General features: G+C 40.9%; 1 protein-coding gene across 3 annotated transcripts in view; it reads right to left on the reverse strand.

Annotated features, from left to right (window-relative positions):
- TBCK (TBC1 domain containing kinase) overlaps positions 1-17,752 on the reverse strand; it is a 186,122-nt gene continuing 168,370 nt past the window's right edge. For all 3 annotated transcript variants that reach the window (XM_037154438.2, XM_037154439.2, XM_053657031.1), the window contains exon 26: positions 1-2,421. In XM_037154438.2, coding sequence (XP_037010333.2) covers positions 2,311-2,421 — 111 coding nt within the window. In that variant the 3' untranslated portion in view covers positions 1-2,310. The remainder of the gene's footprint in view (positions 2,422-17,752) is intronic.

Below are 17,752 nucleotides of genomic sequence, written 5' to 3' on the forward strand. Positions count from 1 at the left end.
GAAAGGATAGGAGGGTTTAATACTTCTCTAACCAGTGAGGATGATGCCCCCCAAAACGATACAGAAATTGTGGCAAAATTTTGTTTTCTCATTTATTCTCACAATTTTTCTTTGTATATTATGTAAGGAGTCACAGAATAACAAAATTATTGATTATGTCTCTGTCTTGCACATAGTAGGTGTCAAAACACATTTGGTAAATTACTATAATTTAATTGAGAAAAACAAACAAAATGACATTATGCTACGTGAAATAATCCAGGTGGTGAAAGACAAATACCATATGATCTCACCTTTAAGTGGAACCTGATCAAAACAAATGAGCAAGAAAAATATAACTACAGACACTGAAATAAAGAACAAACTGATAGCAACCAGAGAGGAGGGGAAAGAGGAAAAATGGGGGAAAATAGGGGAAAATAGGGGAAGGTCCATCAGGGAACATATACACAGGATACATGGACAAAGCCAAAGAGGGCGGGTTCAAGGGCGGGAGGTACGGGTGAGGGGCCATGGTGGGGTGAAAATGAGGACAACTGTACTTGAACAATAAAAAAAATGACATGGCCCATGAGACAACTTGATACCCACATGCGAAAACAGAGCTGGGTACCTATTGTACTCTATGTACAAAAATCAAAGACCTTGGGAGAAGTTAAGGGGGAATGACTGGTAATAAGTACAAGGTTTCTTTTTGGGGTGATCAAAATGTTCTGAAATTAATGATGAGTGCGCAATTTTGTGAGCATACTAAAAACTTTAACTGTACATTTTAAAAGGTGAATTTCATGGTATGTAAATTATGTTTCAATAAAAAAAGATGCAAAAACACCAAAGAAACAGCAACAATAAAACCATAGCCCAGAATGTTGAATTGAGACTCTTATTAAAATGTTGTACCTAGGTAGTCCTAAAATTGAAGAGGAATATAACTTAAGGATGAACAAACACAAATCAGTTAAAATAAAAGTAAAAATAGTCAAAGATGTACTCTATTTCAATAATTCTAAGGTACATATTTTTCACATTTTTGAAATGGAGATGCATCTTATAATTGATGTTGTGTCAGTTTATTTGGCTACATTTTTCTTCCTTCCCGGTACATAAAATCCTGGTATGTTTATGATTCACTGTGGTACTTAATTTTCAGAATAATGTGGCAGAGGCTGCTAGTTGTCCTTCTATATGTGTTCTCTTCCCATAGGGGTGTTTTTTTTTTTTTTTTTTTTTTGCTTTTGAACTGAGCAAATGGCTGCCCAGCCAAAGATTATATGCCTAGTTTTCCTTATAGCTGGGTGAGGCCATATGTCGAAGGTCTAGCCAATGGTTTGCAAACAGAATATGTGCAACTTCTGGATTTTGTCCCTACAGAAGAAGTGTGTCCTCCCTTCTCTTTCATCTCTTCTTCTTTTCTTCTTTTTCCCTCCCCATTTTTTCCTTCCTTTCTTCCCTGCACCCTCCTTCTTCAATCCTTCCTAGTAAATTGCAGGTGTGAGGTGGGGGAGCTGGGGAGCCATCTTGATCATGAGACAGAAACCATGTGTTAGGGTGGTGAAGCCATGAGAAAAACACCTGAGTTCTTAATGATTGTGAAACCGATGTACCAGCTCTAGGCTGACTGAGGGAGAAATAAACTTCTAATTTGTTAAAGTCACTCTTATTTTGGGTTTCTCTGCTACAGAAGCTGAGCAAATATTCTATTTAATATACTTTCATTTTTCTGGAAGTGGACTATTATTCCTTTCTTCAATGGGCTAAATTCTTCTCCCTCTAAACACACACACACACACACGCACATGCACACACACTCAACTTGTCTGGGCCAGAAATGAGTTATCATACGTAGCAGTTAGTTATGAGGAATGCACTATGAATAGCCTTTCACTTTTCATTATCATGAAAATATGATTTCAGTCTACGTTCGACCTATATTTCTAAATAATACCCTTGTTAGGGCTGTCTGTTCAGTGCTCTGGAAGACAGCTTTTTTTTAGTGCAAGTGAGATTTCTTGATAATACTAAATCTGCCTTGTCAGCTGAATTCCTCTGGCTTTCTGTTACAATGTGCTAAAAACACACGATCTGATTTCACTGTAAAAAAAATTCTTTCAGCGATACAGGTCCAGTCAAGTTTGTTGCCTGACAGTTGAACCCTTGGGTCACGCGATTTTAAAAGCACGCCTCGCGACCAAGCGTCGTGGAAATGGAGCGCTGTGGAACCACAGCCCTGCCTCAGCGGCCAGGCTGTGCGGAGCTGCGCCGTTGGGAACCGACACCACCCTGTCGTCTGACGGTCATCCTTCCGGTTCTTCATATCTGAGGAGATGGCACTGTGAGGAGGCCTGTCGGCTTGATCTTATTAATGCCACCATCCAGAATACAGATTCTTGGATATTTCATCTTCACAAGATGTGCTGCGAACTGAAAAAAAAAGGCCAATGTTATGGAGAACGTACAAAATCTGCATTTGCCCAATACCACGTTTCCTCAAGCTGTGAAAAACTACTTTAATGATACTATTGCTGCCACTGTTGTCACTGAATCATTAACTTGGCTTTGAATATAAATTAGTATGTTGACAAACAACTTCTTCATGCTATGAAGTAAATGTATCTCCATAGTTCTCTTTTAAACTTGCTTGAAGAGGCCACGGGCGCACATGGAAACAACTCGAACAGCACACGGGGCCCTGCAGTGGAAGACGCGGCTCCTGCCTCTGCCCTCAGTCTCCCCGGAAAGGTCGTTAGCGCTCCTGTTTCTCACCTGTGCGTCCAGTGACAGAACATTCTCAAGTCCGTATTGAACACTTTAATATTACTGTCAACCCCACACACAATGCCCAGAGGGGGCCTATAAACTGGCTGGAACGTGTTTTTGAAGCAACCACAATGAAGAGTTTGGGACCAAAAGGTTGGAATGAGTTTGAAGGACTGATCTGAGAAGCCTTCTAGATGGCTAGCAAAAAAAGAACTTGAAAGTTACCAAGACGAGTTATTAATACCTCCCCAACTCGGCCCATGTCTACCCATCAGATCACTGATCATCCTTCCTGTCCTCGAACCTCACGAGAAAGCAGTTTGAACTGCTTGTAAATCGCTGAGAGATGGGATCACTTTAGGATTCAGAGCCTGTGGCTGTGCAGGCCGCTCGTGGATGGGACATGCTCCACTTCCCACCAGCTCCTGGCCCCCTTGATTTCGTTTTCAAAAGCGCCCCACCTGCACTCCCACCTGCCTAATTTCTACTTACTTCCCTCATCAGCCACTTCTGTAGCAGCTAAGTCTCAGTTAGGAGTTCCTCTTCTCTGCCTCCAAAATTTCATGTGCAGATTCCTATATTTGGCTTACCATATTTATTTAAATTCCCCATTTGAGGGCCTGCTTCCTCTACCAAGCTGTAAACTCCCGTAGGATCCTGAAGCTGTTCTGGTTCCCTTTATCCCTAGTGCCGGCACATACAAGGGCTCAGTATATGTTGCTGAACTGAATTAAACTACGACAAATGACAGACAGCCTGGGGAAAACGGGGGAAGTAAAGAAGGTTTTCTTTGGCTCTCTGGCCATTCCACCCGACTCCGTCCCCTTGGTGCCCTAGTCCTGCGCCTGGATATTTGAGCCCGCATGATCTTTTTAACTACTTTGTCATCACCTGACTGCAGATCTTCCAAGAAAAATGACCAATATCTGCTCACAGTACTATTGCTTCTTGGGAGTCGCTAAGTTTAATAGCTGGTAAAGTCTTAGGCCAGTTGTCCAGACTTCATGCTCAAAGGGTTGAGCGGAGTGGTTTGGTCAAAATAAGTTCAAGACCTCCGAGAATCTGCTGTACTGATCTGGGGCATGGGAACGTGGTGTGTTGTTTTGTTTTTAGCAAACACCATTAGATGACTCTAAAGCAGGTTGTCCATGGACAATATTTTGACAAATACTGTCTTAAGCCAAAGGATAAAAGTATCAGCATGTAGTCAGAATGGATGTCGCTGGACCGGGATCTTAGCGATCGCCAAAACAACTCACAACAATGGGTCTCGGTACAGCTGGCCCCCTTGCCTTTCCCATCATCGTCTGCAGTGCCTTCACACAGGGGCAAATGCCTGTTCGCATTTCAGATCCGATCCTCTTTAGAGCCACAGAGGGTATCCTGAACAGTAATTAGTGTTGAAGAGAAAGAGTGCACCTGCACTTCAGAAGATATCAAGTGATCCAGAGTGCCCACGTGAGCTGATCTTCATCCTATTCTCACTTACTTCTCTTTGAAACCCTCTCCTCAAGAACACAGGCACCAGGTTCATCCACCCCGGGTCACGTGCCAGCTGCACAGTGTCTGGCACCATATGATTATTGAACCGTCTTGGCTTCGTTCTCCCACATGCAGCAATACAATTACCATTTAGGCCGGAATTCTAAGATAAACCTATCAGCACTCAAAAGGCTCTGTGGATAAGCAGTCTAAGCATTTAGCACTTTCAAAGTGACACTGCAGAAGTCAGAAAATAAGTAAGGAAGGCCTTACTGTACATTTAGCTAATCTCCCTCAAACTGTGCTGTAGAGCTGGAAAGAGTTCCTTCCTGCTGCCCTTGTAAGGACGGACGGGCCGGCCAGGCTGCTGCAGAGTCGGAAAGTGGCAAAGGCAAAGCGAGCAGAACAGTGGTTTGGAACAACTGGGGTGCTGCTGCGTTGGGGATCTAAGAAGAAAATTAGAAGTGGATTATAAGGACATAAGAAAAGTTTAGGTGCCCTGGGGGAAAAAAAGCCAGGTTGTGCTTAATAAAGAAGAGCAAACATTGACTTTTCAGGTTAGAATGGTGACTTCTGCTCCTCTGATCCTCTGCTTGTGGTTCCAATGATCCCTGTTCAATACTGGCCCCCAGCAGTGAGCCAGCCCTCCACCTCTCCCACTCCCATCGCGGAAACTGCTCCTTTGCTGCATCTGGTCATTCATTTGTTCTCTCATTTAGCAATCAAACATTTCACGAAGCCCCTACTCAGTACCAGGCGCTGTTCCAGTTTCGGCAATGTGGGGGAGACAGTAGCAAGGAATATCAAGTGGTATGGATGGCTGTTGCCAAAGCAGTGCGGGGACTTCTGAATTTAATAGGGGTTAGAGGAGATGTTTGCCCCCATCCTCAGTAATGAATTACTGACACCTGAAGGGGACCCAGTTGTGATGGCCACATGCACTCATCAGGTTATGTTCTCTGTGGCGTTAGCTTGACAGGCCAGGGAGGAAGTACGGTCTGTGAATGTACAGGGTGGTGGCCACCTCATGAACAAGCCGCATCACTCACAGAGAAGGTATGTGGCCGAACAGAGGAGACCCAGGTGTGCAGAGTTCAGGGTTTCACCCATCTTTTCCTCTCCACCTGGCAGGGCTTTGGCAGCTTTAGTGAGTAAAAATACAGGGTACTAGACGTGGTTGACTGAGGTCCTAGTATAGACCGCAAGCTGCAGCTTTGGGGAAGCCTGACATCACACGGAAATCACAAACCTTACAGGGCAATGCCCTTGGTGGAAGTGGCAGGCTGTGATACTGGACTAACACTTACGAAGTCGTGAGAATCACGGGGGTGCTTCCAGGAGGGGACAGTGATGGTCAGAGCCACTCCAGACAAGTAGTTTCTTAGAATGAGGCTCCAGGTTCCAGTTTTTTACTTTTATCATTAATTTATTTTTCCTTTCAGGTGACTCTATTGTGTGGTCAGCAATGAGAATACTGACAATCATTTTATTAGATGATGGGATTCATTTGCTGGTCAGATGCGTCTGGGACTTGAAGCTGCAATTTTTATAGGTACAGCCGTATGTGAAGAGTAAGTTCCTTTGCAGTAAAGAGGCGAGCATGTTTCTAGGGCTGGAATTGGTGACACCAAGTCCTGTTTAGAGAGAATGGGGTTCCTCAAATGGCACAACCAGCTGAGACCCAGGGCCACACCCCCCATGGAGTTGGCAGGATCTGATACTTGCTGGGAGAGGGTTTCGGGATTCACAGAGTGCAGGGTAGCTGCACTCCTTGTGGGTGGTACGCCCACGGGGAGAGGGTGAAACTCTTGCATTTTTGTCATTCCTCTGGTTAGTAGAGCTGGTGGTGCTATTCCTTTAGGGGTCCGGTCGGCAAACCTCACGGCAGCACCATCTAGAAGTGGTGGCTGTCGTGGGTGCCGCTCCACCTTGTTCTCTCTCTTTATCTTAGCGTGGGCTGAGAGGCTGGCATGTCTCAGAGAAGGCGACGTTCTGCTGTAGCAGGAGAGTGAGTGTAGGAAAGGGATTTTTGATCGGCCACAGGGTAGCGCAGGTTAACGAAGGCCAGAAAACGGAGCGCTGAGGGCACTTCGGGAGGAGCATGCGCGGCGGTGCCACCTCCCTGGGTGTCCTAGGACACGGGCTCGGCAGCAGCGGGATGCTAAGAAAACTGGGCTTCTGCCAAGAAGCCCACCCCAGGGCAGCTCATTTTCTGGATGTGAACCTTTGGCTTGTGAGTTTTAAGTTCATGTTGGGAACCAAATAATTGGCATGAGTCGACCAAAACCCTGGTGAAGCTCGATCTATGAATTATTTTTCTCTCTCTCATTTTTTGTCCACTCCTTTCCCTCAAATAATGCTAAATTTTGCATATGGAAATACTGCTGTCGGTCAGGCACTGAACTGAACAAAGGAACTGGCAATCAACCTGGAATGAGCTGCTGTAGTAATTTCATTTTCTTGGTTTTATGGATGTGAGGCCGATGCTATATTAGTTTTATGTGTCCCCTTGACCCTCTGAAATATTGAAAATATGGTACCCATTTAAAGTTTCTCACATTGAGTGGTTGGGGGTAAGCTGATACTTCACAAACATTATGAATCTATTTCTGAGAAGTTGGCCAGCTGACTCAGATGCACACATTTGAAATAAGAAACAGAAGATGGGGTGACCCCTCCATCTAGACGACACTGTGGCCTTGGGCCACTGTAACCCAGGCACTATCTTGTTTTCATTACTTAAAAGATTTCTGGGGCCATGAAAAAGGTCTTAATCATTTGAACTCCCATCTCAGGGATTCCAGACTATGGCAGTGATTAGTAGAAAAGAAGTAGGGATCATTTATCCAGTACTCTACTGATCTCTTCCCTCCCTTATATAGTCAAGTATAATTTTGAGGTTTATTTTCTTAGGAGCACGATATACGTTTAGTTTCTTAAATCAACTACATAAAGTAATCCCTGTGCACTGTGGTGGGGAAGTAAACTGTGCAGCAACTATGGAAAACACTTGGAGGTTCCACAAAAAATTAAAAATAGAACTACCATGTGACCCAGCAGTCCTCTGCTGGGTCTGTCCAGAAAGGAAATGGAATCTGGATCCCGAGGTGGTATCTGCACCCCTGCATTCACAGCGGCGTTATTCACAACGGCCAAGACATGGAAACAGCCTCTACGTGCCCGCTGACAGATAATGAGTAAAGAGAATGTGGCGCACACACACACACACACACACACCCCACAATGGACCAGCACCGACTTTAGAAAGGAAGTCCTGCCATTTGTGACGAAGTGGGTGAACCTGGAGGACATGATACTGAGTGAAATAAGCCAGATACATAAAGAGAAATACTGTGTGATTTCACTAATATGTGGAGTTAAAAAATAGTCCAACTCCCAGAAACAGAATAGAACGGTGGTTGGCAGGAGCAAGGAGGTAGGAGGAGGAGGTGGGCAGATGTTGGCCAAGGGTATGAAGTTTCAGTTATGCAAAATGAAAATGGAAATGTAGTGCACAGCATGGTGACTGCAGTTATTATGCATAGCAGGTATAACAATATTGTACACTTAAAATTTGCTAAGAACATGGTAACGGTGAGGTGGTCAGTAGTTAATTAGCTTGACTGTGGTGATCATTTCATAATGTATACATACACCCAAACAAAGCTGGGCACCTTCGATACCTACAATTCCTACACGTCAGTTACACCTCCGTGACACCCACAGGAGTCCTGTGTAAGGTGTTCATAGTAATAAAACGGTGGCTGCCTTCCTTTCTTATTTCACTCACAGCAGTTAAAGCAGCAGCAGGGCAAAACCAAGAAGGTGAACACAAGGTCAGTAAGCATCTTACACCCTGCCACAGCACCTGTGACACAGACGCAGCGGAACAGGTAATTCCTGGATGTTATTTACTAGAAAATGGTCACTCATCCAATAAGAAAAAAACAGGAGTTTACCAAACAGGCACTATATGTGGTCCAGACTTCCCGATCCATATTTATTTTAAGGATAACTTACTCCGATGGCGTCTGGGAAGTTCAGAATCCATGCTATGGTGTATGTTAGGTTTCTACTCTTGGGACCAACCTTTGAGATTAGGAAACTTGACAGTGTTAAGATTTTATCTTAAGAGATTTTAGCAGTTTGTATTACATAAGGGAATATATAAATAACCATACTGCACTAACTCAATGTGTTTTCTTGTTTTAATTTTCTGTTGCCCACGGTCTGTTTCTATTTCATTTCTTACCATTTTCTTTAACTTTTTATTAAGAAAAATGTAAAAAAAAATGCACGAACACATACAATTAGATGCTAGCTCTGCATGTGCTGTGCATATTCTGATTTTATTAAAATAAACAGTTGAACTGCACAGTTAAACAGACAAGGATGGTAACTAACATCCAGTTTCAGTAATTACAACTCAGAGACAGTTAATTTATTTCCTTTATTCCTCCTACCATTCCTCTCAACCACATTTATTGTTTTAGTGTAAATCCCCAAATTCATTTACTCCATAATTATATGTCCTTGAAATACAAAGACTTTACAAATACGTCTATGGTGCTGTTATCACACCTAGAAAACACTAACGATAACCCTTAGTATAATTAAATATCTAGTCAGTGTTCAAATTTCCAGTTACTTCACAAATATTATCTGTTCATCCATCCATCGTCCACTGACTTATATTTACAATCTGCTTATTTGCCTCAGAAGCCAAACTCTGCCCACACACCACGATCGCTCGATGTCTTCCAAGTCTCTAATCTACAGGTTTGTGTGCTGTCTCTTCATTTCCTTGCAGGAAGCCTATTCCCTCTCAAATCCATTCCAATCAAACTTTTGTCTGCATCATTCACCCAAAATATACTTATAGAGCTCAGTAATAACCTCTACTATGTTACATTGACAAATAAAAATTTTAAGGCTGGATTTGAACTGACTTGACCCAAGAGCATCATCTGACACATTTGATTGAACCTCCCTCTTTTCAAAACTCTCCAGTTGGCCTTCAGGGTACCAATCTCTCCTAGTTCTCCTACCTTTGCAGCTGGTCTTCCCAGTCTCTGCTGGGGGATTTTCCTCATCTTCCTGACTCCTGCCCCCCATGCCTGTCTTCTGGCTTCTCTTCTCTCCATACAGTCATCCCTTAAATGATTCCATCTTGTCCTATGGATATTAAGTCCCATCTATACATTGATGACTTTAAATGTATGGCTTTAGCCTCTTCCCTGAACTCTAAGCTCATGAATCTATTCGCTTCCTCAACATCTCCACTTACAAATCTAACAAGCTTCTCAAACTTCAAATTATGTGTCAAATTATATACACAACTTTGAAGAGAGTACACTTGATTCCTACCCTATGCCCATCTCCAGACTTCTCCTGAAGTCTTCCCCATCTCAGAAAATGGCAACTCCATTTTTCTAGTTGTTTAAGCAATAAAACTGGATTTACATTTGTTTCTTTTTTCCTCTAATGTATCATAACATCTATAACTTTCAAAACACAATTAGAACCTGATCACTTCTTACCACCTCTGTTACTGCCACAGAAGCCCAAGCAACCATTATTTCTTACCTAGGTTATTCCAGGTCTTATCCTAACCGGTCTCTTCTGCTTCTACACTTGCCTCAATTCCCCACACAATGTGAGTCAGATCATACAACCTCTCTTTCCAAAGCACTTTGATAGCCTCTTATTTTATTCAGAAAAAAATCTTAAAGATTTTACCATGGTTTATGGGGTCTTACATGACTTGCAAATATGCAACCCTCTCCTCCTCTCTCAACCTCTTTAATTTCCTCTATTAGATTAAGCTGCCATCGCCTCTGATTTAGATTATTGAAATAACGTCTTGTCTGATTGCTTCTATCCTTGCCCCTGAAGTATTTCTCTTCATGGTAACCAGAAGGATTCTCTTAAATAAAAGTCAGATCACACAAACCATCTGTTCCCCATGTTCTAGTGGATTTTCATCTTGCTCAGAATAAGGCCTTCTCTGATTACATCACAAATAAAATAAGCCACCAGTACTGTTTTCCCCCATTCTACCTTATTTTTCACTTCAGCATTTATAACCACTTGACATATGCGTTTACTGACTGTCTCTCCCAATATATTGTAATCTCTGTGAAAGTAGGGACTTTATTTTACTTACTACTGTTTCTACAATGCCAAGAACAGTGCCCAGTACAGAGTGTTTGCTCTACTGTCTGCTGAACAATTGATTAATTCATTGAACAAAGAGTTTTTGAGCACTTACTGTGTGCCAGGCACTATGGTGGGCACTGGTTACTACCAATGGAGGTAGAAAGGATTTTAGGGCAAATAAGGAGGAAGCTCTCTAACTGGTTCTGGTGGAAGTCAAGTGATATTTTAGTTTATCCTTTAGTAATAGAGCCTTCACTTGACTCTTCTATGAGTTGAAAAAAGTTTTTTTAATCCTTACCCAAAGATATGATTATTGATTTTAGAGAGAAAGGGGAGAGAGACAGAGAGACAGACAGACAGGCAGACAGCAATGTGAGAGAAACGTAGATTTGTTGTCTCCTGTACACGCTCTGATTAGGGATTAAACCCACAACCTTTTGGTGCATAGATGCTCCAAACGACTGAGCAACCTGGCCAGGGCAAGTAAAATGATGTTAAAAAATGATATCTTTTAAAAGCCATCTGTACAAACACACACTTAAAGGTATTGATGATGACGTGTATAAATATAGAATCAATACCATAAGAAGCATAATAAAGCTGATCACTTTAATGCAGAAGTCCACCGGGCAGCCAGAGGAGAGACAACATCCTCAGTTCATTTCCAGGTGAGGAACCCGAGAGGATCTGAAGAGGGTGCAGTGAAACGCTCCCTGGCTGCTCTTGGGTTCCCTGCTTACTCCTTAGCCCCTGTCCCCTCAGTGAGTTTGGCAATTTTTTCATGGTATGTGGATCACTCAAGAGGTATGTGAAAAAGCAGTTGATAGTTTTATGTGCAATTATAAATTTCTCTACTTTTATTTCACTGTGTTATATGTAATTCTAGCAAAATATCATTAGAATTAAAGAAAAGGAATAGGATTTAGTTTTTAAAGCATACTTTTTAAAATAAAATGACCAGAAAACCAAATATGCCTCAAAGGCACGTGGTATCTCAGCATAAGTCCATGCAACCTCTTCTCCATTGCTGGCTAATGCATTTATAAGCTTTTAAATTTAATTATAAGAAAGACCCTACAATTTTTCTGTGCTGTAGAATAGTTTATTTCATAAGTGAAGGATTCTATACATATACATCTAGTTTTAACTCTCCCTTGAATTCTAGTCTGAACCTCTCAGTGCTTGACTGACATTAGCACTTCAAACTCGGTATGTCCAAAATTCAGTGGACATCGGAGGAAGCTTGCTTACCCACTGCGAGTGTGAGCACTATGTAGCGCCTAAAAGCTCGTACTGCGAGTTTCAGTAAGAGACTTTCAAATATCATCAAACAGTCTGATGATACTGGGTCTAGAGTTTCTTTGCATTTGAGGACAAAAGAAATTCTTTATTTTAGAATTATACTTGCTTATTCCTTATATAAACACATGCAATTATTTACATTTAAATTAATGATTAATGAGAAGGTCACCTTTAGTGTTAAACAAGGTAAGAGAAGATAGTGACAGGGTGTGATTAGATGCCTTGAGTCACATAATAAAGCAGTGAGGCCGTTTCCCTAAAATCCTTTTGAAAGTGTAAGACCTTTGGTTATCAGCCTCCGACACAACCCCTCCGTCCTCTTTTCCCTAATGCCACCTGAGTTTGCAATCACGGGGAGCTTAGAAACTATTTAGATAGTGGGAAATTGCAGGCTGGGACGGAAGGTCAACATAAAGGTAGAATCTGGGAAGAATCTGACATTAAAATAGGCTGGAAATATAGGGAAAGTGAAATTCTTATATTGGTTTTTAGTTCTTGGTGTTTTAAATTTTCTATTTCACTGGGATAAAGGGCAAAAGAAAGAGAAGACACTTTAAAAGTCATTTTCCAAATGACTTTCTAAAATATAGCTGATTGTTGTGTCACTTTCCTTCTTAAAAACCTTTAATAGCTCCCCATTGCTCAAGTGTGAACTCCTAGCACAGTGTTCAAGGCTGTCTATAACCAGACTCCACCCATCTGGAAAGAGCCTTCCCTGCAGCTAAAATTGCACTTCGGAGAAGCCCCTGCTTTCCAATCAGGCAGCGCCGTTTCCTGTGCCTGGAATGCCCCCTCCTCACTATGGCTATCGTCCTCTTCCCAACACTTTTCCTTACAAAATTCTACCCATAATTTAAGGTTTAGGTCTGTCATCGCCTTCTCTACGAAGCTTTAGAAACCCCCTATTTAACTGGAAGAAATTCTCAATGATTTTCTGGAACTTCTAATTTCATATAGCACATGCCATATTGTGCTTTGAGTTTTAATCAGTTATATACACATCTTATTGTATTAATTAGATTGAAAGTGTTACGAGGGCAAGGGCCTATGTCCTTCTCATTTGTTTCCTTGTGACAGTCTCCATCATGTTGGCACTTGATGTTTGGTGTTTTGAATTAATCTAGTAGTTATTAGTATGTTTTCTGTTGCCTTTCTCTTTTTACCAGTTTCTGTAAATGCATAGTTGACAGTAAAGTACTATTTTCCATGTGTTTATTCATTAACTTAGTCACTAAATCAACCACTGAATAGTTATGGAGTGCTTACTATTTGAAAGGCACAATGCTACAGACTGGGTCCAACAATGAACACAAATACAGCCCCTGTCTTTAGTGAGCCTGGAGTTTAGCTGGAGATGCAGATGACTGGACAGGTACTTGCAATGCCATTTGGTAAACACTACACAAAACCACCACCATGGCTGTGCAAACTGTGCTTTGTATAAGAGCCTGGAAAAGGGGTACGTGGAGCATGAAATGTAGCCCAGCCTCTCCAAACTTTGTGCCCTCACACGGTACTGTGTGCTCCTAAAGGAAGGGTGGGCTTTCATCTAATGTAGACAGAAACTCTATACACGATAGTGGTCGCAACATTATAAGAGTAAGTAAAAGATTTTGTATGAGCACTTGGGGATAGTACTTAGTCCCAGACTTGAGAAGTTAAGAAGCAGTCTCAAGAAGAAATGCTGTATCAACAGCCTTTCAAGGCAAATGGGAGTTACCCAGTTGAACAGAAGTGGAAGAATGCTCCAACCAGAGAGAAGTACAAAAAGACAACATGTAGTTAATTATGGCTGGAATCTGAGAGGGTGAGAGAAGCAGTGAGAGACAAGCCTGGAAAACAAAGCACCGTCTGGAAGAGCCCTGTGAACCATAATTACGGCTTGAACTTTATTTTTTAGGCAGTGGGAAGTCACCCAGGCATTTTGACAATGGTTAGATTTACATTTGAAAAAGGTCACTCTGCTGTGGGCCACAACTGGAGGAGGGAAGGGGACTGCAGGCAGGGCAATGCAAAGTTGCAGCCAAGTCAGGCATGAGATATTAGCGACTTGCTTGAGACAGTTGGGTAGATGAGAGAGTTTCAGACCGAATTAAGTGTGAAGGCAAACAATAATTTCCTATAAAATTTGTTGCCACAAGTCATGAAGGTGAGATAATTCACTATATCAGCCCAACAGCTTGGTGGAGGAAAGTGTAGGAGCCTATAGTTAGCATAGGGTTTAAATCAGGATTCTGTCACTGGGTAGCTGTGGGATGTTGGGTAAATTACTTAGCATTTTGGCCTCAGTTTCTTCACCTGCTAAGTAGGTAATAATAATATACACAAAAGGTACACTGAAAGCATTTTTGAGAGGATTACATTAGCACAAGTTTAAGCAGTTGAGTTAGAGTAACTACTATAAACTAGTTTCCTTCTTTAAGAGGAGAGCTATTTACAACACCTTGCAACTATATAGATTCAAACTTAAAAGGAAGATTTGTCTCCAATGGGGACAAATCAGTGTTCATGTGAACTCTTTATAAGGGAACAGTGATTTATACTAGTGATTCTTACCATACTTTTGGCAATTGGATGAAAGCTACAGATCTATTCTCTCTCAAGAAAAGGCAAATTTGTATAATACTTTACATATAATTTCAATTAGTTCAAAGACCTTCTAAAACTCTGATGAACTCTAGGTTAAAGAGTTTTCCTTTAAACTAATTCATTCAATTTTAAGATTTATGATGGTTGACTGCGACCTAGTGCTCATGCACATGGTAATTGGAATCTATCTATAGATTTATAAATTAGTGTTTAACAACAGCTTATACTTCCAAACAGTCCTCTCAGGAATGGCTACCTGGAAATTCAAGTTCACGCTAAAAAATAAGAGAAAACATTTTTAGATATGACAAAGTTTGTTTGAAATAGTTCTTATTCTAACAAAAAAAGTATATTGGCTCTAATACAGAGGACGAGCCCCTTCTGATAAAATTCTGTTATGTATTAGGAGCTCTAAAGAACTTTTTGCACATTTTCCTTTGACCGGGATATTTGGGACTAGAATTTCAGCAATAATCTTCCATTAACTCCTATTTACACTAGACAAAAGAATACAGTAAACTCACACCATGTCCAACCCACGAGTCATATTCCACACAATATATTATGTTCTGTAAGGAATGTATGTACTAAAGATTCAGATTCAAAACAGTTATGGCTATGATGGATCCAGCCAAGTTCAAATCTCTGCAAGGTCAAGTGGGAGGGCAACTATGGTTAGTTTTTATTGAGCCACAAACATTCCTCTGGTAAGAAGTAATTAATTAAATGGTGGGCTGTGGAGGGCAGAGTTGCTATGTGGAATAACACCCAATGAGACACAATAACTTTCATCCTATGCGAGGACATGAAGATAGGTGCCAGAGAGCATGGGATTCAGATGATGACTTGGCAGTTTTTCCAGAAAATTGGAAATGAGCTTCCCCTGTGTTTTTAAAAACTGCTTGTCCACAAAATACATTTAGTAAACATCTTAAAAAACAGATAATCAGAGTTTGGATTAGGTGTTTTAAAGTCCCCTTTACTGTAACTCCTACCTTGCTTTTTATTTCAGATAACTGTTGAAAAACTATGAGACTAGGGACATTATGGGACAGACTGTATTTCAGTTTATGGGTCTTTAAAAGTAAGTTATCCTCTATCACTTAACCAATACAGAGTTACATAAGATAATTTTACTGTTAAGCTTCATATGATGTCTAGGTGTGCTCGAATTACATAAATATGTTAAGTGTTTCCTTAAAATCTGACATAAACCCACAGACCAAAACATTTGCTGACAAGAAGATGAGGAAAAAGCCAGGAAGAAAGCCAGGTTTAACCATAGCCAGTGCTTATGGGTCTAACAAGACCGAGAGGGAATTCCTTGCATATTTGGAACTCAAAAAGGAGCCTGACGTCTCTTTCTTTATCAAAATGCTGAAGGTACAATTAAAAAGGTACAACTAATACATTTTCTGACAGGTGAGAGATCTCACACAAAATGGCTTAAAAGTATCATATTAATCTGAGGAACTAGGCAGATACTATCTGGGGCCAGAGAAGTTTACTGTAGAGATGACACATACACCTGACTGGTTTAAACTGTTTTCAGTCATTTGGTCCCCTCTGAGCACACACCAGACTAGGATAATCTCCCCTGCCCGAGACCAAAGGCTGCAGGAAGAGCTTGAGCAAAGAGAGGAAGGAGACAGGGCTAGAGAGAGAAAAAGGGACTGGCAAAAGGTGATGGCTATAGGCAATCATCACAATATATAAAACTTGGTTTGGCTTGGTTGAGGAATTCAGGAAGTAATGGGGTGGGGTGAGAGGGTGGAAGTCTCGTATCTCTGCAGTGCAAATAACTTCCAGCCTAAAATCCAAAGGCCAGATAACCTGGGTGTCTGGGGGAGAGTAAATGAACACAGTTGGGTATTTTCTTATTGTTAAAAATAGCTGCAATGGCATGCTTTACTTATTATAAATCTGGTTATTTTCAGTTGAACATGATGCCACCTTTTAAATTTAATCCTTACATGCCATGTGTAGAAAGCATCAGCCACTCACACTGTTTAGTCACAGCAACCCCATAAAAATTGTCTCCTGTCTAGGTTTCTGAATCAAATGCTAATCAGAAATATATGTTCCGTTGTTTTCTATTTTTTGTTTTTGTTTTTTTCCTGAAGGGGTTAACTTTGTTTTGTTTTAAAGGAAAGAATACTAGAACACATTACTTGCTATTGGCTTTTATGTTCTCAGATAAATATTTCTTTTGATGACGAAGAGTACTGATCTGATGCCAAGAATGCAACATTTTAAGGGTAAAATCACCTCTTTCTAATATATTCCAAAGGACTGACAATACAAAGCAAAATTCAAAGATTGCTTCAAATTTCTGAGATGATCTACTGAATGAAGGTGATTCACTGGCAGGGAAGACACTATATTCAATACATCTGACCATTGTAAAGTAATTCCTCCACATTTCTATTGTAAGAGACACTCTGGTCCTAACTGGTATATCAAATGGATGATTTTAATAGTGTTGTATACTAGGCAAATGGTTAATTCATTCCTTCTTGCAGTTGTTCAATGGTATTTTACTCCCTGTTAAATTCAATATTGAGACTCTTTTTCTTTTATTGAGTTATATTCTAATTTATTTAATATTTTCATATATTGGATTTTCAGTGTACCTCTTTTATCAGGCCTTCACAGAATATGTAAAACCAGAAATTATAATCGGTGCCTACTCTTTGCAAACAAAAATTTCCCAAGTCCAAAAAAGAGTCTGACGTACAAATCATAAACATTTGCACAGACAATTTGTAACTGTACCGACTTGCACTGGCACCTCATTCCACTGCAGCCTTCTCCGTCTCTTTGAAACAGGAATCTGCCAGCTGCCAGCTGCAGTGCACGGATTTTAACTTAGAAGAAAAGCTGCTTCTTGTTCGGAAACCACTGTTTTTTGGTTTGCTTGTTTTTGAATTAAAAAAAAACCCTCATAGAAAAAAATTCAGACCTGATCAGGATGGCTCTTATGAAAGATTTTCCACTACTATTTGACCAAAAATTGTAAGTCTCAGATGAACTGGGGACGGTGGGGTAGCTTGAACACATACATCAAGCCCAAGGGATTTTAAAAAAGAATCGAGGTGCAATACATATGTAACGTAAAATGTGCCATTTAAACATTTTTTTTAGGTATACGAGTCAGTGGCATTAAGTACCTTCACAATGTTGTACAACCATCCCCACTAGTTATTTTTCAAAATGTACCATCCCATTGAGAAACTCTGTATCCATTAGGCAAAACCTCACACTTCTGCCCTCCTCCAGCTCCGAGTAGCACTAACTTACTTCCTATCCCCATGGATTTGCCTAATCTAGACCTCTTACATCAGTGGGGTCATAGAATGAATACTTGTCCTTCGTGTTTGGCTTATTTCAATTTAGCATAATGTTTTCAAGGTTCATCCAGGTTGTAGCATATATTAGAACTTCATTCTTTTTTATGGCTGAA

The sequence above is a fragment of the Artibeus jamaicensis genome, unplaced genomic scaffold, assembly GCF_021234435.1.
Source record: "Artibeus jamaicensis isolate MK-2021 breed Jamaican fruit bat unplaced genomic scaffold, CSHL_Jam_final scaffold_3222, whole genome shotgun sequence".
In the NCBI taxonomy this organism is placed as follows: domain Eukaryota; kingdom Metazoa; phylum Chordata; class Mammalia; order Chiroptera; family Phyllostomidae; genus Artibeus; species Artibeus jamaicensis.